Source organism: Thermobia domestica, chromosome 5 (genome assembly GCF_964235325.1).
Source record: "Thermobia domestica chromosome 5, izTheDome1.hap1.1, whole genome shotgun sequence".
NCBI lineage: Eukaryota > Metazoa > Arthropoda > Insecta > Zygentoma > Lepismatidae > Thermobia > Thermobia domestica.
The window spans coordinates 302,505,409-302,530,554 of NC_137458.1; the positions used below are offsets into that span (position 1 = coordinate 302,505,409).

General features: G+C 37.7%; 1 protein-coding gene across 1 annotated transcript in view; it reads right to left on the reverse strand.

Moving 5' to 3' along the window:
- MCU (mitochondrial calcium uniporter) overlaps positions 1-25,146 on the reverse strand; it is a 297,505-nt gene that overhangs the window by 70,236 nt on the left and 202,123 nt on the right. Inside the window, exon 3 of the mRNA XM_081760384.1 lies at positions 9,716-9,834. Coding sequence (XP_081616510.1) covers positions 9,716-9,834 — 119 coding nt within the window. The remainder of the gene's footprint in view (positions 1-9,715; positions 9,835-25,146) is intronic.

Consider the following 25,146-nt stretch of genomic DNA (forward strand, 5'->3'; position numbering starts at 1 on the left):
TCAATTCATAAGAAAGGCAACAAAATTGAGTGTAATAATTATCAAGGCCAGATTTCTCTTCTGCCAATATCCAATAAAATCCTCTCAAACATTCTATTATCGAGATCGCCCCCATATGGAGATGAAATTATTGGAGATTATCAGTGCGGATTTAGACGAAATCAATTGGAGATTATCAGTGCGGATTTAGACGAAATCAATTAACTATTAACCAGATATTTACCATTGGACAAATACTCGAAAATAAATAGGAATACGATATTTCTGTGCATCTATTATTTATTGATTTTGGAAAGGCCTACTACTAGGTTAAGAGAGAAACATTGTACGTTCTTACAGAATTTATATATCGAAAGAGGTAATTAGATTAGTTGAGATATGTTTAAATAAATCCCAAAGTAAAGTCCGAGTAGGAAAAAAAATGATAGGGGATGATGGGAGAACAACAGAAAGAAATGCAGACGTCTTAATTAACGCTTGCAGGGATGGGTTTAGAAATAAACTCAGATAAACCTTAATACATACAAGTTCGTCGGGATCGCAATGCGTTAAGTTATTATGAATGCGTTAAAATATAAAATAATACTTTCGACAAAGTTGATACTGTAAAATATTTAGGATCGATATTAGCAAACTAAAACCATATTCACGAAGAAATTAAACGTCGATTACCGGAAAAAGTAGCGGATTCGTGTTATTATTCTCTGCAAAATCTTTTGTAGTCACGATTTTTTTTTCAAAAAAAGAAAGGAATTCGAAGCTTAAAATATATGAAACGATACTCATGCCTGTTGCGATGTATGGTTGCAAAACATAGTCGCTTACTCTGAGGGAAGAACGCAAACTGAAAGTAGGTAAGAACAAGATTCTGAGATAAATATTCGGTCCCAAGAGAAACGGGAATACGGAATGGCGGAACTTCACAATGAGGAACTGCATAATTTATACTGTTTACCAAACATTGTAAAGGCCATCAAGTCTAGGAGGCTCAGCTGGGCAGGTCATGTAACCAGAATGGAAGAAAGTAGGAATATTTTCAAAATTTTAGCTGGAAATCCAATCAGAAAACGTCCATTAGGTAGACCTAGGCGCAGATGAAAGGACAATATTAAGATGAACCTCGAATAGAAATTGGATCCAATCGGCTAAAGAAAGAAGTCAATAGAGAGGTTTTGCGAACGTGGCATTAAACCTCCGGGATCCATAGGCCATAGAGCTATATTAATTTGTTTGTTGGTACATTTTGATTCATTTTGTTTGAGAAAAAAATTATTACAAGAACTAAAAAGTGTTCCTCTAGTAAAGAGGTATTCGAGATTTTTACAGTTTACCTATTTATGTTATTAAAACAATTTTGGCGATTTTATAGGACCTATATTATATATATATATATATATATATATATATATATATATATATATATATATATATATATATATATATATATATATATATATATATATATATATATATATATATATATATATATACTGCTCCACAAAACTTAAGCAACTCGAAGAAAGTGGCAGAAAATAAAACGACACGATCACTGCACCAAGTATAATGAACAAACAGACGGTCCAGATGCACAATGCAATACAAGTGAAGACAAACAATACAGAGTGACCAAAAAGTTCAGCATAACGATACCTCAACAGGTGAAGCTGGATTGTGCGAGGGCATAGGCAGTCAATATGGCGTGTGACCATCACGAACAGCTATACAGGCACGACATCTGGCCTCCAAGCTGCAAATCAGAGTGTTTATCAAGTCTTGCGGAAGATGGCGCCACTCCTAGAGGAGAGCTTTTTGCAGGTGAGGCAGAGTGCGTGCTGGTGGACTGCGCTGCGCTATTCGGCGCCCAAGAGCATCCCACACATGCTCGATCGGATTCAAGTCCGTCGGATATTCAGGCCATGCAATACACGTAATGTCTTCGTTCTCCAAATACTCGGACACAAGATGTGCACGGTGTGGGCGGGCATTGTCATCCATGAACAGGAAGTCTGAGCCAAATGATCCGCGGAAATTGCCCACATGTGTATTGAGAATTTCATCCCGGTACCGTTGTGCTGTCAAAGTGCCATGTTGCACAATATGGAGGTCCGTTTTCCCACACACAGCACAGGCCTCCTTGCATACAGTCCTGCTCTATTGAGCCGCCGACGAACAGTTTCACGACTCACGCGTTGTCCTGTAGCCTGAAACAACTCATTGGCCAGTTGAGAGCATGAAGTTTGACGGTTACGTTTGGCAGAAATTGTGAGAATCAGTCATCGACGGCCGACGTCTTCTTTGCACGGCCTTCTCCATGACGTCTACTGACTTCATCTCCATTTTGGAAGCGACTTCACAGCCTCGACACAACACTTTTGTTCACGTTGAATTCCTGCGCCACTTCCACTTGCGATCGGCTCAATTTCAACCTCCCAATTATTCGCCAGCGGTCAAAGTCACTCAAATGTCGTCTACCAGCCATTGCAAGGTGAGTACCTCACACAAGAACCACTAACTCAATGCTTGGAGCCTCGGACACTACTGGGTTGTGGTGTACGCCTCATGGCATAATTTGTTCACCGCGCTTGCAACGGTGCTGCTGATGCGATAGAGTGGGTGTTCGCCTTGCCTGTGTGTCTCTGTGTATGTGCATGCTACTAACCAGTGTTGAATGGGCCCCACACATCACGTTCTCTCGGGTTGCTTAAGTTTCGTGGAGCAGTTATATATACACCTAGGTATAGATACGTATTCGCTTTCGTATAGGCGCCCTTTTGGTAGACTTGTCCACCCGCCCTCGTTAGTATCCCAGCACGGGCATGCTCAGAATGCCAAAGAAGTGTGAAAATGAACTTCACAGAGAGGCATTTCAAAAACCACTCAAATGGCAGAACATAGTCAAATATGAATCTACTCTACCCAAATATACCCAATTGTACTCCAGGAGTGTACAATGAAGGAACAAGAGATTTTCCAAAGTGAGGAATTCCCGGATATTCCGTTCGGTAAGGCAGGGGAGGAATCTGATTGATGACACACGGAATGGCGTCACAGTATCTAAGAAAAAATCGTTAGCAAGATGTCGATATCTCGAACAGAATCGTTGTGCATAGTTATACAGATGGTGATCAGAAAAATGGAAACACCTGAACGAAATTGCAACTTACCAGATTAATATGGTGTAGGGCCACCTTTCGCCTTCAGAACAGCCTTGGTGTGACGTGGGATGGAGGCATAGAGGTCGTGAATGGTAGCAAGTGGAATTTTACACCATTCCTCGTGCAAGGCATCGGCCAGTTCTGTGAGAGAGGATGGAGGTGGAAATCGTCGCCGGAGTCGTGTTTCCAAGACGGACCACAATGTTCAATTATGTTGAGATCTGGGGATTGGACGGGCCAGGGGAGGTGTTGAACTTCAACCCGATGTTCCTCAGACCACGCTGCAACAACGCCAGCTGTGTGAATGGATGCATGATCATCCTGGAAGATGGCGTCATTGTCCGGGAACAACATCCGGACCATAGGATGCAAATAGTCTCCTAAAATTGCGACATAATCGTTGGCAATGATTCGTCCGCTAAGTGTGACCACAGGACCCAATTAAAACCATGATACGGCGGCCCACAGCATCACCGAGCCGCCGCCATGTTTCACAGTTTGGCGGAGACACTGCAGATCATAAGCTTCTTTGGGCGTTCTCCACACATAAACACGGCCCGTGGTTGGGAATAGGGTGAAGGATGACTCATCCTACCATATCTCACGTTTCCAGCCCTCAACGGTCTAAGTTTCATGGTCGCTGCACCATTTGCGGCGTGCGAAAGCGGTATGGTCCCTGATGAGCGGTTTAGCCCGTGCAACACGACCCCGTAAGTTCATGTCATGTAATTCGCGGCGGACTGTGAGTGTCCAAACAGGGTGGAGGAGGTGCTGATTGAGTTCCTCCGTCACTTGCTCCGCAGTGGCACGACGGTTTTGTGTGACAATGCGCTTTAATACCCGGCATGATCTGTCACTCATGATTTTCTTCCGCCCACTGTTCCGCTTCTCCGATGTGGTTTTCCCGTGTGTTGTGTAGGCCGTCATCACCTTTGACACTGTCCTAAGCGACACACCTAACACAGTAGCCACTATCGTCACACTCACTCCACATAACCGCGCACCAACAATTTGCCCTCTTTGAAAATCTGAGAGGTCTCCCATTTTACACTACCTCCATCTGCTGCAGCCACTAGATACTGCTGTTCCACTGCGTCTGACGTAGTATGGAGACCGACCTAACACACCACCACCAGCGGTCTGGCGCTGCGGGCGCCACGACACCACTGCCAACCCATATATCTGACGTGTTGCCAACAAATGCCAACTACAGGTGTTTCCATTTTTCTGATCACCATCTGTATATCTATGGTAGTCAATGACTGTAGTGGACAATGAAATCTCTAGTTTATCATCCAAGGCACATGACCTCCCACAGTAATACCGCTAGGCTAAAGGAGATGGTGATGATGAGAAATAAATGAAATAATGGAATGAAGAAAGTGGGAGGAAATGGGAGAATCCCGAGAAAACCCACGCACACGGTGTTTGTCCATTAGAAAGTTTACTTGGCTCGAGCTGGGATCGAACCAAGGACCCCCATGCACCAGAGGTGAACGCTCTACTACTAAGCCACCGTGGCCCCTATAAACGAAGCAAGTGGTTAGTGAAAATCAGTGATTACAGTGTTTAGTTAAATACAACTATTCCCTCAATAATAATAATAATAATAATAATAATAATAATAATAATAATAATAATAATAATAATAATAATAATAATAATAATAATAATAATAATAATAACACAAAGTCGTTGTCGTTCACCACTGAGCTGGCATAAAACATGAAACTTCGACCACTGATCTACAATGAATTTAATACACCGTAAGTACAATTCCGAGCAAAAGCGAATAGCTACCGGTACTATACAATTTATTTTGCAAGCGACTTCAAAATGGAGAAACTATTTCAGAATACGTTTCCATAACTTCCTACTAAAGGATTCCAAGGAACTAGGAGTACGTATATATTACTAATGATTACTTCAATTTTATCCACAGCTCAAGAATGTAAGTAATGAAGTATTTTTAACGTGAGTGAACATTGAAAAATAGAAGATTTGACAATACATGAAAAACTGGAAGCCGACGTCAATCATCAAGATTTGTGCAACTATGTGAAAAAGAAATCTTAACTCGCTTAATATCATAATTTTGCGTTCGCAATTTTCAAATCCGCTGAGTTTGTTACTTTCCTCTTGAGGTGAAACTTCTGCAGAAACATGCTTCTGTTGTAAAATGTTTTCGTTATCTAGAATCTGCGACATGCAATGCCCATTAGCCTCCAGAGTAAATAGGATTTCTTCACTCCTGATGTATTTTTATATGAGTCTATAGCTACGTCATGCGTTACAACACACCAGCTATGGCTTCTTCACTATATACTCTCATCCAACTGCTTTCCACTGAACTCTCTCACTTCCAGCCTTGCTCTTCTAGGAACATGTTGCAGCAACTATGAAGATGCACCAACACAAAACTTGGTAAATATATATGTACACTCATGTCCAAAATTATTGTCGCATGTCTATAAATCTGTTGTTGTTGGAATATAATTTGATAACGAATTCGTCCGGTATTTCTTATAATGTTAGTATGTGTATAATCGGCGAAGACATATATGTGGCAAATTTCATGTCAAGAAAGCAGTAAATAAGAACAATAAAACAAAAATAAAACTTTCTTGTCCATTTAGCAACATTTTGTTTTACTCATTCTAATTTTCGTATTTATAATTCTTTTCCTATGAAATTTACAATAAATATACATTCCCGATTTGTAGTATCAGTATTAAAAGTACCCTGCAAAATCATTATCAAATTATATTCTTACAAGAAGACAGTTATAGATATGCGATAATTATTTTGGACATGAGTGTACATCAGATTTCTGACTTCCCTGCCTAATGTGGCGGAAGGGTAGAGCGGTTAACAAAAAAGCCGGAATTCTATAATTAATCACCTCCTGCCCCACAAATACCATTAAAAATATACTTTTTATACCAAAACTAGCTCTTACTTATACTTTCTGAACTCTTAGTACAGGCTGGTGCATTATAAATGTTTGTTATGTACTGTACTGTACTATTATTTTATGTTACAGGAAAACGAAGTCCAAGAACAAAAACATTGTACATATTCTAAGATAATTTTATGATGTCTAACTTACTTGCAGGAAAACAAAATAATGCACACTGTACGATATGAACAGATACAATTTTAAAATAAACAAAACATTAATGTAAACCAGCCATGTGCAACAGCCGGCCCTCGGACCAATTCCGGCCCACTGAATCGTTTTATCCGACCCACCCGACCTGTTATTAATTTTTTTTTTTTTTTTTACGTAATCCCTTAACTGAATCGGAAACTTTATCCTGGATAACTTATGTCCACTTTGAAAATAGCCTCTTCGTTGGAACATCCAGTGTACCATCGAACCTTGACAGAGTGCTAAGACCAAGTTTTCCATTAAAATAGTGTAAATATTTTGGGTACTATTATAACAGTTTTTGTGTTCCTGTGATATTAGTATAAAGGTAAACAAGTTTCTGCGTTGAATATGGGTGTTCAATTTTTGTGGAGATATATAACATCTTCTTGTACGGCCCTCGACGCTAGTTAAGTCCTCTGTGATTGGCCCAGCTCTTGACCCAATTCGCACTTGACTGATGTAAACGTAAGACTTTCCTTAGAAAAATAATAGGCTATGAAATTATTTTACTGTTCATCGAAAAATGATTACATAAATATACCAAGATTAAAAAACAAAAAAAAAGAAAGAAAAGAAAAGAAAAGAAAAAAAGAAAAAGAAAAAAGTCAAAACTCACAGTATGCAGTTTTTGATTCAGTTCTCGATAGATAACTGCATCTCCTGGGCAAAATCGCGTTTTTACGAAGGCGTTAAAAGTCGAGTAGATCGTTAAAAGAAATGTTTAGTTAATTAAGATTTTTTTTTTTTAAAGGATAGTACGGAGGTGAAAGAGTCGCGAGCCGGATAATCGAAATGAGTTTCCTCATTACGAAAAACAAAAGTTCATCCATTTTCGAACTTTTCTTACTGTAAGCAAATACTACGTTTCCTTAAAGTTTAACCTCAAATAAGGTTTAACAAGTGTGCTCCATATATTTTGTCCTAATTCTTCTTCTATAAGGTAATTAGTGAAATTTGTATGCGAAAATGTGACTAAGTCCAAATTTTGATTGCCAATAACTCTGGAACCAAAGAACTGCATACGAAAATATTTCGGATGTATACTAAGCAAATTAAGTCTACCTTGATTTGAAATCTGCACTTTCGATTCCCTGTAAGAGAGGATCAGATTAGAACTTTTTAAAAAATAAAAAAAAAAGAAAGAAAATAATGTATTCGTGCAGATTAAGTTTACAAGAGCATTGTACTTCCTAATATATTTGTTTCGGTTTTGGAACATGTTTACATTAAGCGAAAATACCGTGAACTTTGAACAGGAGACGTAGGTTGATAACAGTGAACTAGAAGTTTCGCAAGAAACACTGTAGTTCAGGTAGCAGCTAGCCATGTATAAGAACTTACAATACATTTATTTGTATTATATGGACTTAAAACCTACACATCACTATGTTTAGGGTGTGTTGAAGCTCTGAACCAGTCACTCCTTGTACAATCAGCGGCAAAAAACTTGCAACATGAGGATGTAAGTTAATTGTGAAACTACGCCTAACAGCACAGGGAATGAGCATAACGTCTAAGTGGGACGATTCACACCATGATAAACTTCGGCCTCCTCCCGTGCACACTTATTTTGGAGCAAAAGACTTCGTCATTTCACAATAAATTTATATGCTCATGTTGCAGGTTTTTTGCCGCGGATTGTACCAATAATGTAAGCCATCTTACAGAATAGTACGTTCGTAGACACAGTATTATAATATTTAGTATTATTCGTGACGTGATGATCAAAATTAACTCCAATTCGCTGCTCGTGCGGTGCAACCAATGGTGATTTCAGAATATTTCCCTCAGGGGGACTAGGATGAGCACCAGACGAGAGTTGAGACAACATCGTCCCGAAAATGTTGTGCTGAAAGAGGTGTCTCGTCTCGAAAATTGTATAGGGTTTTATAGAAAAGTTCTACCTCGTCTCAAAAATTATATTGGATTTTATGGAAAAGCTCTATCTCGTCTCGAATCTTGTTAACGAAAATTCTGCCTCGTCTCGTGCGCAACCCTAGGGAAGGTCTTCCATACACGAAGGGTAGAGATCTACATGGACTCGGGTTGAGGCCACAAGTTTAAGAACGACCCGGCCCGCTGGCCGGACTCGAGCCTACAAAGCATATGTTACTTCGGACCCAAGCCCGGCTCGGGCCGTCAATTTTTAAATATGTATACAATCATATTTCTCGGTCCTTTTCGGGTTTAGCTTTGTTGTACAACGATACTTATCGAACCATTCTTTCTGGAGAAATTTTAGAGCACAACTTCAAAAATTAAACCTGTAATTGCTGTAATAAAAATGCAATTTTGCGTTCATTATTAAATTTCTGTAATTCGGGCTTATTTCGAGCTCACTTGATTATCGTACGAGTTCGGGCCAGGCTCGGGCCTAAATACTAAAACATGTTTCGGACTCGGGTCGGACCTCACATTATAAATTCACGGGCTGGGCCGGGCCCGTGCTAAAAGTTCCGGCACATGTAGACTTCTAACGAGGGGTAAAAACTACGTAATACTGCAAAAATATTGGAAATACCCATCGAGAATAATCGTAGATATGACTAAGAGGAGAAACTTAGTACGTTTGGGGGCGAGACGATTTCCTCCAAGCCATTTCCTGAAATCATCATCGCTGAGAGCAAACTACGGTCATGAAGTTCTGTATTTGATTATTTGAAAATAAAATAGCTACCTACATCGATTCTGAGATTCTTTGAGTTACGCAGAACTACTTTGGAACTTTTGTATACTTAATGAACTAATAAAAGATTGTAGTTTCTAAATCAGGGCCATTGTAGTGTTCTTTTAAAAAAAATAAAAATAAGAAGCAAGTATTAATCATCATAAAAATATTTTGTTTAAATTATCACCTTTGATGTACACGTCGGGTTAAAACTAGTGGTGGTCACAAAAACCGGTTTTTGGATTTTTTCAAAAACCGGTTTTTCACCGAAACCGGCTATCGGTTTTCTTCAAAACCGGTTCCGTTTTTGCTCGAAATTGGTTGATTTCAGACCAGAACAGTGTTTCGTTGTTCTCCGGAAACCGATTCCATTTCCACAGAAATAGTTCTATGGGTTTTCCAAAAGTTTTCAAAAAAACAGTTTCGCTGAAAACCGAACCGGTTTTGAAGAAAACCGAACCGGTTTTGAAGAAAACCGAACCGTTTTTTGGAGAAAACCGAAACCGGTTTTTGAAAAAAACAAAGCGGTTTTGGAGAAAACCGAAGTATCAGTTTTTCGGATTTCGATTTTTTCTAGAAACCGGTTTCCGGTTTTAAAAAAAAAACGGTTTTGCCCATCCCTAGTTAAAATCATTTGTGAGTTACGTGTGTTCAACTTGTAGTTATTTCATCATCTTTTGTGTGCTATGTGTATTTTAAAATTCCAGTTAAAGACATATAAAATAGATAAGTACTAACCTGTGTAAGGCGTTCTTGTTTTGGAGTATTTACTAAATAGACGTTATCGTTGATAATCAGCTTAAAATCGTTTTCCATTAACGCTTCTATCGTATTTGAACACGCTATTCGAACTTCATCTGAAAATAAAAAGGAAAAAAAAATAATAAGTTCAAACTCCAAACGTTATTTAAAGAAAACTGCAATAAGACATAAATTAATTACTGTAAGACTGTACAAAATATGAAAAGAAAAGAAATGAAACCTTTGAGTTTTACGTCCCACGTTTATGCCATCTAGGCTAAAGGAGAGGGTGATGATGGGAAATAAATGAAATTGTGGAATAAAGAAAGTGAAAGGAAACGGGAGAACCCGGAGGAAACCCACGCACACGGCGTTTGTCCACCACAAAGTTCACCTGGCGGAAGCCGGGATCGAATCCGGGATCCGATGCACCAGAGGTGAACGCTCTACCACTGAGTCACCGCGGCTCCAAAATACGAAAAGAGTTGCATAGTCCTCTGTAAGTAAAACCATGAACTGTAAAGAGAAAGTTTCAACTGCTACCATAAGATAGAACATCCAACTGTATTTTGGCTATAATGTTGATGATTAACATTACTTCTAATTACTCGGAGGGTTTATTGTTGTAGAGGTTTGGAAAGCAGTTACTGTAAAGTCCGACAAAATTTGAAAGATATCACTTACAAGAATTTCCGTCAAACTTAAGTCAGTTTCGTAGAATACTACTGTGTATAATGGGATTTTGAAACAATAGTTAAAACTGAAGTATGAAACGTGTTGAAGTCATTAAAAAAATAAAACTGGGAGAAGGCGGTTTAAGCCTCTAATCGGGGTTACTTTGCACTGGTCCAAAGTAACCCCTTAGATAGGTAATTCATAGTGCTGGGACCTCCTGCTTTCTAATTTTAGGCAAATTTCTTGTTAGGTAGATGCCGGAATGAATTTCTTGTTGGAAAATAAATTACGAACAATGGCGAATCCAGAAAAATAGTTTGAGGGGAACTTCACTTAGAAAAGCTTAGTTTTTTTTTTTTTTTTTTTAGAAATCACTAGACTTTTTTTTTGGGGGGGGGAGAACTTGAAGCTTATACGCATAGGAATGACTAACAATAGATTTTTTTAAGAAAGAAATCATGCAATTGGGGTGGGCTTCAGCCTGAAAGCTCCAAACTCCAAAATATTCCAATGACATTCTTGAATATACAGGGCAACCAAAGCAAATCAGTTCACGAGGACCTTTTCTGTTTCTGCGTTGGCATTTTTGTGGGACACAGGCACGTAGCCAGGATTTCGGAGGAAAAAAAAAAAAAGGAGTGTTACGTGACATGAAATACTGCGGTCATCACATAAGGGGGGCTCGATCATTCTAAACTATTTTACTGGAACATACAAGATATAGTTGGTTCGTTTAGCCAGGATTTCGTACTGGAGGAGGGGGTGACATGAAATACTAAAGGCCGGGTACCTCGATCAATCTAAATTACTTTACTGGCAACATATATTTGTTTGTTAGGACAATAAAATGAGGATATGTTAGTGAGTTTTTAAATAGCAAACTATGAAGAAATCTCGAGTAAAAGCATATATAAATGTATTGAAAAAGATTTTACAATATGTATGTTCCTTCCTCTATTTATTGAAATATAACAAATTTTCCTTTCATTATGACCTCAACTATTATAACAAGTACATATCCAATAATGTAAAATATTTCCTTTCTCTGCTGAATCAAATGTTAACAGAACTTTTTTTTTTCACATAACCTTTTTGTTTTCATTATTCCGTCAACTACTATCTGTTCCAAATGACAGGTTAAGGGAGCAGTACAAAACTGTTTCTGAAAGAACATGTTCGATACTGCAAGGATGCAATGACGAAAAATTATGATTAAAAATGTCCACACTGTTACAGAACGCCACTATGCTTTCGAAAGCTTGACATTTTCGTGACTAATAGCAAAAATTCTGACAAGTAAACCTTACGTTTGGGTGAATCGAGTTGCTGACTGGCACACATATGAGAAAGTAGTACTAAATGTGGTCAGTATTTCAGTGAAGTTGTAGGTGCGAAGCTCCAGGGGTTTAGGAGATTCAGCTACCAGAACATCACACGGAAGTACAAAATAGTCTTCATACAGTTGGAGGTAAAAGCCCTGTAAGACCTCTTGTAACGACAAAAGGTGAATAACAAATACATGGGTACATATTAGGACTAGGGGGAAGTCATATAGTAAGGATATACGTGACGGGGCCATCTTGAAATCCGCCATTTTGAATGAAGGTTAAGTTTTTAAAATAGGAATAAGTCATGTGATATATGATTTAAGGCGCAAATTTAATCAGAAGAACAATGGTGACGTTAATTTTGATTTACACGCAATTGGTAAAAAGTTACAGGGAAATTAAATATTATTGCAGCGAGAAATAGATGTGAACAAGATACAAGAAAAACAACGAAATGGCGTGCAAGTACAGCATCAAACAACTAACATTGTAACGCCACCATTGTATTTCTGAATAACTTCTAGCCCGAAGTCATTTATTGATTACTCTATTCCCATTTAATTTTGTGCTGGTTAATGATAAAGCAAAAGTGGTTATACCGTTGGATTTATGGTAAAATTTGCTATTAATAAGGTGTCACTCTTATGCGTTTTGTTTAAAACTTCTCTCTGATTCAACTCTTACCATAGACCTAATATTTATCCACCTGCTTTTTATTTAATTATTATCATTAACACAAAATTTACAAGGTGAGGTAAAGGACTAATACATATGCTGCAACAATATTTAATTTCCCTGTAACTTTTTACCAATTGCGCGTAAATCAAAATTAACGTCACCATTGTTCTTCTGATTAAATTTTGGCCTTAAATCATGTATCACATGACTTATTCCTATTTTAAAAACTTAACCTTCATTCAAAATGGCGGATTTCAAGATGGCCGCCGTCAGGTATATCCTTACTATATGACTTCCCCCTAGTCCTAATATGTACCCATATATTTGTTATTCACCTTTTGTCGTTACAAGAGGTCTTACAGAGCTTTTACCTCCAACTGTATGAAGACTATTCTGTACTTCCATGTGATGTTCTGGTAACTGTATCTCCTAAACCCCTGGAGCTTCGCACCTACAACTTCACTGAAATACTGACCACATTTAGTACTACTTTATCATATGTGTCTCAGTCAGCAACTCGATTCACCCAAACGTAAGGTTTACTTGTGAGAATTCCGTAACTTTTCTATGAATTTCAAATTCCCTGACTTTTCCAGGATATCCCGCTCATTCACTACCATATATTGCAATTAATACAAATTTCCTCACAGGAAAGAGTAACCAAAAGCTTGCTGTAGCTTTCTATTTTTAACGCTGATTCTTCTTTGTCTTGTTTCTTTTTGTTTCATCCTTCCTTAATTTTTTTCATTTCTGATTTCGAAGGGGGGAAGGGGGTCCGGACCCCTTAGCTACGTGCCTGGTGGGACATACCGGTATGCTAAACTATCAGAATGTGGTTTTCGTGCCAGTACCAGAAAATACATAATTTTCTTTACAAATATCGATAATTCATACTAAGTACTGCTACCGGTACCATCATTGTAATATCAATATGTTAGACTGCATGCGGTTTTGTGTCGGAAATGGAATGTATAAATTCTGAAGGGAAAACATTGCACGGAAACATTATGTTCGTATGTTGAACATACTTTTTGTATGTTGTGCAAAGTATCCTCACCTATGGGGAAACTTTGCACTAAAGCTTATAATTCAATAACTATGGTTATTCTGAATGTTTACTAATGCACTTGCACGAATGTTTTCCTTATATATGTAGCTATTATATGTTTAAAATACAGTGTTAAAATACATTAGTGATTCTGCTTTACATGTGATTTTCTTTAAAATGCCTTAAATCTGGTGCAAAGTAACACCATCTTACGGTATGTACACTCATGTCCAAAATGATTGTCGCATATCTATAACTATCTTCTTGTAAGAATATAATTTGATAAGGATTTAGCAGGGTGCTTTTAATACTGATACTATGTGTATAATCGAGAAATGTATATTTATGGTAAATTTCATAGGAAAAGAATTATAAATACGAAAATTACAATGAGTAAAACAAAACGTTGCTAAATGGACAAGAAAGTTTTATTTTCGTTTTATTGTTCTTATTTACTGCTCTTTTGACATGAAATTTACCACATAGGCCTACTTGTCTTTGCCGATTATACAGATACTAACATTATAAGAAATACTGGACAAATTCGTTATCAAATTATATTCCTACAACATATTTATAGACATGCGACAATAATTTTGGACATGAGTGTACCTCCATCAATAAATACGTACATTTTTTTTTTTAATTTGAACACAAGGAGAACAACAACAAATCAAACTATCGATAATTCGATTTTTTTAAATACACATAAATGAAATGATGTAGAGTACTGTAATACACAGTGTGCTTATAGCAGAACATGCCGCAATCTGCGATGTGATCGCAGAAAATTTGCCGCGCCTGTGCATAAATATTGCCAGAGGGAAAAAAAAATAATGACCAACAGAAAAGTGTAAAAACATGCCTGCTATGTGTAGGTCTTAAATGCACGGACGACTCGCATAAATATAGTTTGAACTGTTTTTTTTTCTTTTTTTACGTCGCGTAAAGCGTATTTTTAATAATCACAAGTGTTTCTTCTGCAAAAAATTTTTTGCAGAATTCCTGCAAAAAAAATTTTGACTTACAAAAGCTCATCGCAGAAAGACAAAGAAAGTTCTGTCATTGGGCACAGTGTTATAAAACACTGGATGTGGGGACATTGTAACCTAATAGTTAGACCGTTGGACTCACATCCATATGGTCCCGGGTTCGATTCCCAGCCGGTGCGGTGCTTCTCAATTTTCGGCGACCACCCAGAGTCGTAAGACAAACTGGGGAGTTACGTAAATAAAAGACCAGACGGCTACTAGGTGTAAAAAAAAATCTCCTGATATGCCTGTTACGGACAAGGCGACCCAGCACGCTAACCACATGTTCTCCGCTAGGCGGTAGTTCAGCAGGTCGCTAACAGATGTCGGACCCGCGTTCGATTCCTGGCCGGTGCTTCCCATCTTTCGGTGCCCACCCAGTGTCATGAGGCAAACTGCGGAGTCTCGTGAATAAAAGACCTGAAGCTCCTGAAACGTCTGCTAGAGACAGAAGACGCAGGGCGCTGACGTGTTCGCCACTAGGCTGGACGTAGTTAAGCCAATCGCTAACAGATGGCGTTGGAGCGATTCACTTTCACAAAGGGTAGTTACGCCCATTAGTTTGCTTTGGTTTGATATTATAAGCATGATAATAACAGTAAAAAAATAGTTAAAAACAATGCTTTTGCAAAATGTACTTTTCATTTGAGTATGTGTGGTAAAATAAAGAAATGGGACCAAGGGCGCCCATGTTGTGGTTTCCAGAGTTATAGGCTGCCGAAAGCATGAAAAGTCCATAGCTCCAATATTATGGGATCTATTGTAGTCGGGTCAAGACTTCACTTAGAAACTAATATGCGCCCTATCCAAAAATACATGTTTCACAATCCTAAGATACTCACGTAGCAATTTTTGCACAGGGTGTTTGGCTACGGGCGTATAACCTGAAGTAGACACCAACTAGCTGTGTAAAAATTGTTGCGGAAGTACCGCATGATTCTGAAGCATGGATATTTGGATAGGGCACATACGAATTCCTAAGTGAAGTCTTGATCCGACTACGGTAGGTCACATAATTTTGGAGCTATGAACCTTTAAAGTTCAATTTTTCATGTTTCCGGCAGCCTGTAACTCCGAAAGGAAGCATGTGTATACCCAGGTTGGTCTATACTTTTTGTCTTATCTTGGTGTCAGGAATCACCTCCCAAACGTTGTCGGTATTGTTTTGAAACAACCTGTATAGAATCCTTGTAATTGTATTTTACAGATATTATTTTTAAAAGTCTTGTTGCTACGAAAAGTTCAAACTTGTTGATATGGTCAACAGAAGACCCAGTCGTCTGTAACCAACCAAACTTTTGTGGAGGTTTGGGTTGTATAAGCAGCAGGCGCTCCATAACTATTTCTAAATAATTACTTCTTTTATTAATTTTACAGCCAATCTATACGCTATAACAAAAATTATGTGAACATATTTTATTATCATTGGGTTTACATATCTGCAGAAAAATTCAGAGCGCTCTAGTTAGTATCAAAATGCATAAAATTTAAGTTACAAGATTACACTGTAACAAATAGAAAAGTAAGCAAATAAAACCATTGTAAAAATATGATATTTAGTAGATCTTATTTTAAACCTGAAATCTATTTTACGGGACTTTGAATAAAGAATTGAGAAAAGGGCTCATAACACGCTTCGTGTGGAGTACTGTACGTATATGGAGCAGAAACATGGACATTACACAAAAGTGATAAAAAAACGACTGGAAAATTTCGAAATATGGGTGTGAAGAAGAATGGAAATAATTAAATGAGTTGATCGTAAAACGAATGAGAGGGTGTTAGAAATGGTGAGGAGGAAAATAATAATTTTAGATATTATTAAGAAGAGGAAGAGAAACTGATTGGGACGTTGGCTAAGAAGGAACTGTATCATAAGGGACATACTAGAGGGTATAATGGCAGGAAAGAGAGGGTGGGAGTGAAGAAGACTATGATATTAAAACAGAAAAATCGTACGTGAAGATGAAGAGATTAGCGTAAGATTGTGGAGCATGGAAGCTTGGGTGAAGTGACCTGCCAATAATGCTAGAATACCCATGATGATGATGATGATCCATATTGGCATCCAGGAACAAAGCAGTATTAAGTAACACGCAACATTAATATCACATTTAATGACAATATTTCCGGCCTCACTTGAAAGCACATAGCATAGCTGTATCGAAATAATGCATCAGTAAAAGTAACAATACTTCACCTCCGTATTTAAAAGTTACACATGAAGCAATGAGGTAGTTCTTGTACTGACGAGTCCAGTTTTTACTTAAGTGGATTATTTGTATTAGTTTTAATCTAACATTATCATATGCCATTATTGGTAGGTCACTTGCTGCAACTGAGAAGCTTCCATGCTCCACGGTCTTCAGCTAGCCTCTTCCTCTTCACGTACGAGTTTTCTATTTTGATATCGTCCATCAATTGTAGTCTCCTTCGCCCTCTTTCTCTCTTTCCTGCCACCAGTATCGTATTTAAGGGGAGCTTTCGAGCTTAAGCTCCCTCCCCGAAATTTTATTTACTATTTAAAGGGAATGAAACATCTTGCAGAATTTTCACATTTCCAGGAATAAAGTTAGCAAAGCCCCCCCCCCTTCCGAAACAAAATCGTTAATACGCCACTGCCTGCCACCATACCCTCTAGCATATCCCTTATGATACAGTTCCTTCTTACTCAATTTCCCAGCCAATTTCTCCTCCTCTTGTTAATAATATCTAAAATTGTTCTTTTCCTCATCATCATTTCTAACACCCTCTCCCTCGTTTTCCGTTCGACTCAGCTAATACTAGTATTAGTTTTAATCTAACAAGGTACACAAACTATCCATTATATGTTTAAAATAGGCTATGATTAACATTTTCTTAGAATTTTGAAAAATCTTCAACTTTTGAAAATTTGATGAAATTTTGCCTTTGAATTATCTGAATACAAATTTCGAATATTTTAGATATCTATTTTTCTTGGAAAAAGATAAGAAAAGTCACAGTGGGGAAACAGGGTTGCTTACAGAGTGCCAAGTATTGTTGCACACGACAGAAATTTCTCGTGTCACCTTGAAAACGAGCCCACGCCTGATGCACCTACCTGACCAAATCTAACTGGACAATGCTGCCCCAGCCACCGTACAGTCCGGATTTAGATCCCGCAGACCTCATTATGCTTTCCCGTTTGAAATGGCTTTAAATGTACTTCCTGAACAAGCCTTCCAGGAGCCTACACATATTGGCAATCCCACTGATAAAGATGTATCGACGCAGGAGAACAATGTTTGGAAGAATTTTACTGCGCAGTTATTATTGTTATCATGTAAATGTTTTTGTTTTCATATTTGGAGACTTGGTGACATTACTTTCCGGACATACTATATATATACGAGTATATAATAAAAGTTCCAAACCAATAACTTCTTGTTCTCTCATTACATAATCAAACCACATTTAAGGAAGTTTATTATTGTTAGCAACAATTCAATAACTGGATCAAAAGACGCAATAATCCAAATTAATTAATCTCTTTTCCTTGTGGTTTCATATCACTGTGTGCTGCATATCCATAATCAAATTAAGATACAGGTAAAATTAATCAAAACTGTATCTCACCACATCCATCAAAGAGGAGAGCTCCCAACTCATAATCCAATTTCTCTGCACAATCAATAGCAAGGACTCTTGTCTGAGGGCTGTTGTTGAAAGGGTTTTCTATCCTAAATCCTTTTGACAATGTTTCTAAATGCTGCAGACACGAGATACGAAACACGAAGTCCATCCCCATTGGCTTGGCTACGGGTGGTCTATTTCCTTCTGAAAGATCTCATTACAACGATTCACTCCTTCGCAGCTGGAGATCCACTTGGAAATTGTTCTGGAGTAGAGGAACTGGGAAATGGGAAGTTATCCTTTGGACAGCAATTTAGTCGAGCACCCACGGTATTAAATGATTTAACCGTTTGTAATTACAAAACGTCCATTTCTTTCCTCCATTACGGACTATGCACTGTATTTACTAATTCTTTTAATCGAAACAGAAAATTGCGAAATACATTCATATTATAAAGTACTGAGTAGAGATGAAGAAAAGCTATCTTGTGTGAAATGGCGCGCGCGGGGAGGGGGGGATTAACGGAAATTTTATCTTTTTATGATTGATTTTCTTACGTGCTATTATTAAGCAGCATTAAAGTATCACCTTTGTTTACCAGAAGTGGATTCTACAAAATACAATTAAGACAGTACTTTTACAACATTCAGTACTTCTAAGTCCTAAGTTTACTCCGGGACTGAGGGTTTTAATTGGTTTTCTAACTGGCATTGAGTTGGTTTTCAGCAAATATCAGTTATACAACCCAACATAACACATGTGTCATTCTGATTGCCTAACAACGTTACTAGTGCCTGAGAGTTATACATTTTATTATATGTGCTTTACGGATTGCATAAATCGGAACTGAAGCAAGAGATCATAAACCAAAGTTACGCAACCCAACATAACACATGTGTCATTCTGGTTGCCTAATGTTATCAGTGCCTGAGAGTTGTGTGTTTTACGGGTTGCATAAATCGTAACTCCAAGTAAGAGAAAAAAATATCATACACCAAGTAAGGTATATCACCATTTTTGGACTACTTTAATACAAACTTTCGCTTAATATGTGGTTCTCGGAAAATCTTTACTGTAAACTTCGGACATTCTTTTAGAACCTAATATAAGTTCAATCTGCATACTCATAAAAGATCAGTTTGGGTAATGTTAGTTATCCTAGTAAAAGTTCATTATTCAAATAATATCATATATATTCTTTCTTTACACTAGTATCGTGTGGATTTGTTTAAAATAGGCAATTTGGGTCTAGTGTTTCTAACTTTCTCTGCTTCGAATTTTAACATCAATAAGTGATACAAAAGCTCAGATTATTGTTGTTATTTGGCATCAGTTTAATCTAAATATAAGATTTTTCTTGATTAAACTTTAAAAAATATTGGTGAGGTTAAAACCTCACATATTTGGTTATGAAAAGATATATAAAACCCCGATTATTGTAGTTATTTGGCAACAATTTCATTTAAATATAAGGATTTTTCCGTTAAACTTCAAATTGGTGAAGTTAAAGCCTCACATATGTATTTGGGTTGAGATGAAGCCTAGTGTATATTGCTTTGACATCAGTTTATCCTCAATTTTTTTTTCGACCGCAGATGCATTCATAAATGTAAGTTTTTGAGTGCGCAATTCTCTTTATTGTCTATACCAGAATTTATTGCCTTTTAAGATATTCATTAAAATTTAGAAATTTAGAATTTAATGAAAGTGTAGAGAAGACCTTAACACATGAGATTTCGGGAGAACACATTTTCAGTGTTGACTTGGCATTACGACAAATGGGAAGAATTGCATCTTAAGAGTCTTCATCCCGGCGAAATTAAAATACCGCTAATTTTACACTAATTATGTGATATCTTCAAATAGATAAAAGATAATTGAAATATGGAACAAGAGTGCCCTAGACAATATTATTTTGCGTGAGGTACCGTTATCACAAGTCACCTAGTGGCTTTCCGTTTTCAGCTGTTTAGATACGCGAAAATAGATGCCGATTTTCAAAATGGCTCGAAATCGAAAGCAGATAAGTGAGTCGTGATAACGGTTTCTCATGTAAAATAATATTGTCTAGGGCGCTCTTGTTCCACATTTCGATTATCTTTTATATATTTGAAGATATCACATAATTACTGTAGAATTAGCGGTATTTTAATTTCGCCGGGATGAAGACTCTTAAGAGATGTGGCTCTCTCCGCCAGAAACTAGAGAGCCAATGCACTGACCACCTGAGTGTACCCCACCTAGCTTGTAGTCCTCCAAGAGTTAAGCAGTTTAACGTCCAACAATTATGCCCTTTAGGCTAAGGGAAACAAGAATTAAGGCAAGTAAATGATGATAGAAGAATTTATGGAATGATAGTGTGGGAGGAAAGGGAGTACCCGAGAAAACCCACGTACATGATGATGTCCACTACAAGCTTACTTGGCCGGGAATCGAACGAGCGCCCCAAGCACCAAAGTAGGCGCTCTACCACGGAGCCACCGTGGCCCCCTCCCCAGTTAAAATTTAGTAGAAATACTACAACAAGAATAAAAACAAAGCACCCGACACATATTATTCACTTAACCAAAAAAAGAAATTTCTCTGGAGACTATCAGAAAGAAAGAAAACACGTAACCATGAGGTATAATGTGTTGATGAGAAGCGATTACCAACTGAAGCCTTAAATTGCTCACTTTTTTATCAAGTGACGGTGACGAAAGTAAAGCAGCAGCATAGAAAGAAAATGCTCAATTACAACAACAATCAACGTTGTTAACTGTTAACGGCTAATTTATTCTTAACGCCTTATGATCAAGGATTTCTATTCTAACAACATCTTTCTCTTTCACTCGAATCTCTTCAACAGTACTGACCTAGTTCTAAGAGGATTTTTTTTTTTAAAGAAATGATCGGCATTCATAGGAATCGAACATCCGTCGGATTAGGATTAGGAATTAAGATTTCTGGGCTTTCGGCATCTATGGCCATGTTAGCCCCTCATACATACCAGGGATGACGTTCCCCGGCGATTACACTGCCCTGTGAATTGGAGAGGAAGAGAGGAATTTGAAAGGAAGGAAGCGGCCTGAAATTATTGTCAGGTACCATCCTGGCATTTGCCCGATGTGAATGAGCAGCGGCGCAAATTTGTCTTCAACATTGTAGGGACAGGTAAGACCGCTCCCATATTTTTTTTTTAAGTGGTATTTAAAATATTTATGAAGTTGGAAAATAATGCTGTGGAGGATCAGGGGAGCAGAGTTGTCTTCAACCTTGGGAGGCGTGAAAAGGTTTGAGGTACATCAATTTCATCTTACTTTCCTTTGTGGCAATCGGACACAAATCATCACATTCTTCCCCCCACAAAAAAAAAAAACATATCAAATCGGATTATTGGGGGGACAGCCCCCAGTTCCAAGATTGGAGGGGACATGTCCCCCTCACCCCCGGGATTTGCGCCAGTGTGAATGAGAAAAACCCAGCAAAACCTCACTCAGGATGACTGGCCTGAAAAACTATTACACTTTTAAAACCGAGTGTCCTCACAGAGAATCGACCATCCGTCGATGCCGGAGAAATAATATTAAAATAGTATGAATAAAGTTTCCTCGTAGCTCAGTAATTCAAGTTTTCGTTTGGTTGGTTAGTTGAAATTTACCGTCTATTTCTAGCATAGAGACTATGTGAGACGTGGATTTAATTTTAAGATGGAATACAAATCGACTTAATGCTTTCAATGCTCTACCACCAGGAATCGAACCCGGGATCTCATAAACAAAAGGCGCGCTCGATAGCTGTATGACAAGCAGGGCGGACTACAAGTTTTACTCATTGATGTGAAAGATGTAGTTTCAGTCTCTGGTTAGAATGTTTCAGATTCAATATTAAGTTGCAAATTAGTAGTTCTCAACCTTCCTGGCTACGTAGATTCCTTATAAGTATTTCTGCTTACACGAATCGGGACACTTTGGTGGAAAATAAATCTTTCAAACTAGGACACTTTGAAGGGAAGTAAGTTTTGGTCTTCCATCATAGAAAGTAACTAAAAATCATTATCATGATAGGCATTTTGCCATTATTAATAGGCCATTTGTTGCATTGAATCTTCAGTAAATCTCTTCGTCTTGGATATAGGAACTTTTATGTCACATACCGTCTATAAACTGCACCTTCTTTTGTCCCACCACTCTTTTTCCTGCCACATCCCTCACGATACAATTCTTTCTCAATCAATGTCCCAACCAGTTTCACTTAAACTTTCTAATTACATCTAAAAATGTTCTTTTCTCCCCCAATATTTGTAACTTCCCATTCATTTTTCGTTCATCATCTTCCGCTAACCTTTTCGTCTTCACGTACAATTTCTCTATTTTGATATCGTCCATTAATTGTAGTCTCCTTGGTTCCCTCCCTCTCTTTCCTGCTACCATACACTCTAGTAGTCCCTCATGATACGTTTTCCGTTAGACTCAGCGAATTCTTTCCCACATTTCGAAAGTCTCAAGTCTTTCTCTTTTGCGTAATGTCTGTGTTTCTGCCTCCTAGAGTACAATACTCCACACGAAACATTTTATGAGCCTTTTTCTCAACTCGTGATTCAGGTCCCAGAAAAAAAAAAAAAACTTTTCTTCCTCCTTAATGCTTCTTTCGCCATTCCTATCCTTGCTTTTTATTTCCGTTCACACTTTATATCCTCACTAATCATATAATCCAGGTATCGAAAACTAATAACTTTTTCTATTTTCTCTCCCCATATTTCTATATTTGACTCCGATCACTTTGTTCCAATCACTATGACGTTTGTCTTTCTAACGTTCATATTCTCCTCATATATTCTTCGCAGTACTTCCTCAAGTTTTTTAAAAACATCTCATTGATTATCTTTTCAGATACTCAACAAGCGCCATATCATCTGCAAACCGAATACACCTAACCATTCTACCGTCTTCCGTCTTCATTATACAGGTTCTTTACCCAAGGCTCTGAGGTTTCCTTGGTTTCTAAAAGATTCTACAGTTTTGGGCTGGGCTCTGCCGTGTTATCGTCATACCGTGGGATTTAACACCTTGCTATATCGGAATCCCTTCTGGCACCAAATATGAATATAGTCATGCTAAAACAGTACCGTGCCAACAGTAGAGGTTCTAGCAGATTCACACTCGCTAGGGGAGTTTCCTCCAGCAACTATAAATGGGAGATAAGCTTCACTGCACAGCTGTTGATTTGATTTTTTTTTAAGTACTTTTATTCCAAATATATTCTATATTGGAGGTGATGAACGGTCACTGGGTTCAACGAAAATATCAGTTTAGGAATACGACATGAATGAATATTAAGATTGTAAACCCTGAAACACTAAGACCTTTGTTTCCATTGCTCTACCAGACAAGTTCGAAATACAAGATTTAATATTTTTCCTCTTTCTAATGATGAGATGAGAGTAATGAAAATATTTTACTAAGGGTGCGTGTATCCATATTTCAACATGTAGCGAAGACATATAGAAAGTATTCGCTTCTATTGATTGTATAAATATCAAGGGTTGTATAGTTTAGCGAGGAAGGTCTTTGTTAATTGTATGATATTTAATAAACAAGTGGTAAGGTTCTGAAATATATTTTCGTACTTTGTTCTTATTGATCACGACTGTATTTACGAGTAGTTTTGCACCAAATTAGATCTAATAATAATATCTATCTCTTTTTAAATTAAATAACAAGCCTTAATGGCCTCATCACTGACAATATACAAAAGCAATAAAGAGTACTACTTTTGGAGAGGTTACTTTCAATAGATTAGAGAGAACCACCACCTGCTCTACTTTTAAAGAGGTTATTTTCAATGGATTAGAGAGTACCATCACGTGCTCTACTTTTGGAGGGATTTTTTTCAATGGATTAGGGAGTACTACCACCTGCTCTACTTTTAAAGAGGTTATTTTCAATGGATTAGAGAGTACCACCACGTGCTCTACTTTTGGAGGGATTTTTTTCAATGGATTAGGGAGTACTACCACCTGCTCTACTTTTAAAGAGGTTATTTTCAATGGATTAGAGAGTACCACCACGTGCTCTACTTTTGGAGGGATTTTTTCAATGGATTAGGGAGTACTACCACCTGCTCTACTTTTAAAGAGGTTATTTTCAATGGATTAGAGAGTACCACCACGTGCTCTACTTTTGGAGGGAATGCTTTCAATGGATTAGAGAGTTCTAACACCTGCTCTACTTTTAAAGAGGTTATTTTCAATGGATTAGAGAGTACCACCACGTGCTCTACTTTTGGAGGGAATGCTTTCAATGGATTAGAGAGTTCTAACACCTGCTCTACTTTTAAAGAGGTTATTTTCAATGGATTAGAGAGTACCACCACGTGCTCTACTTTTGGAGGGATTTTTTTCAATGGATTAGGGAGTACTACCACCTGCTCTACTTTTAAAGAGGTTATTTTCAATGGATTAGAGAGTACCACCACGTGCTCTACTTTTGGAGGGATTTTTTTCAATGGATTAAGGAGTACTACCACCTGCTCTACTTTTAAAGAGGTTATTTTCAATGGATTAGAGAGTACCACCACGTGCTCTACTTTTGGATGGATTTTTTTCAATGGATTAGGGAGTACTACCACCTGCTCTACTTTTAAAGAGGTTATTTTCAATGGATTAGAGAGTACCACCACGTGCTCTACTTTTGGAGGGATTGCTTTCAATGGATTAGAGAGTTCTAACACCTGCTCTACTTTTAAAGAGGTTATTTTCAATGGATTAGAGAGTACCACCACGTGCTCTACTTTTGGAGGGATTTTTTTTCAATGGATTAGGGAGTACTACCACCTGCTCTACTTTTAAAGAGGTTATTTTCAATGGATTAGAGAGTACCACCACGTGCTCTACTTTTGGAGGGATTTTTTTCAATGGATTAGGGAGTACTACCACCTGCTCTACTTTTAAAGAGGTTATTTTCAATGGATTAGGGAGTACTACCACCTGCTCTACTTTTGGAGAGGTTACTTTCAATGGATTAGAGAGTACCACCGCCTGCTCTACTTTTGGAGAGGTTACTTTTAATGGATTAAAAAATACTACCGCCTCC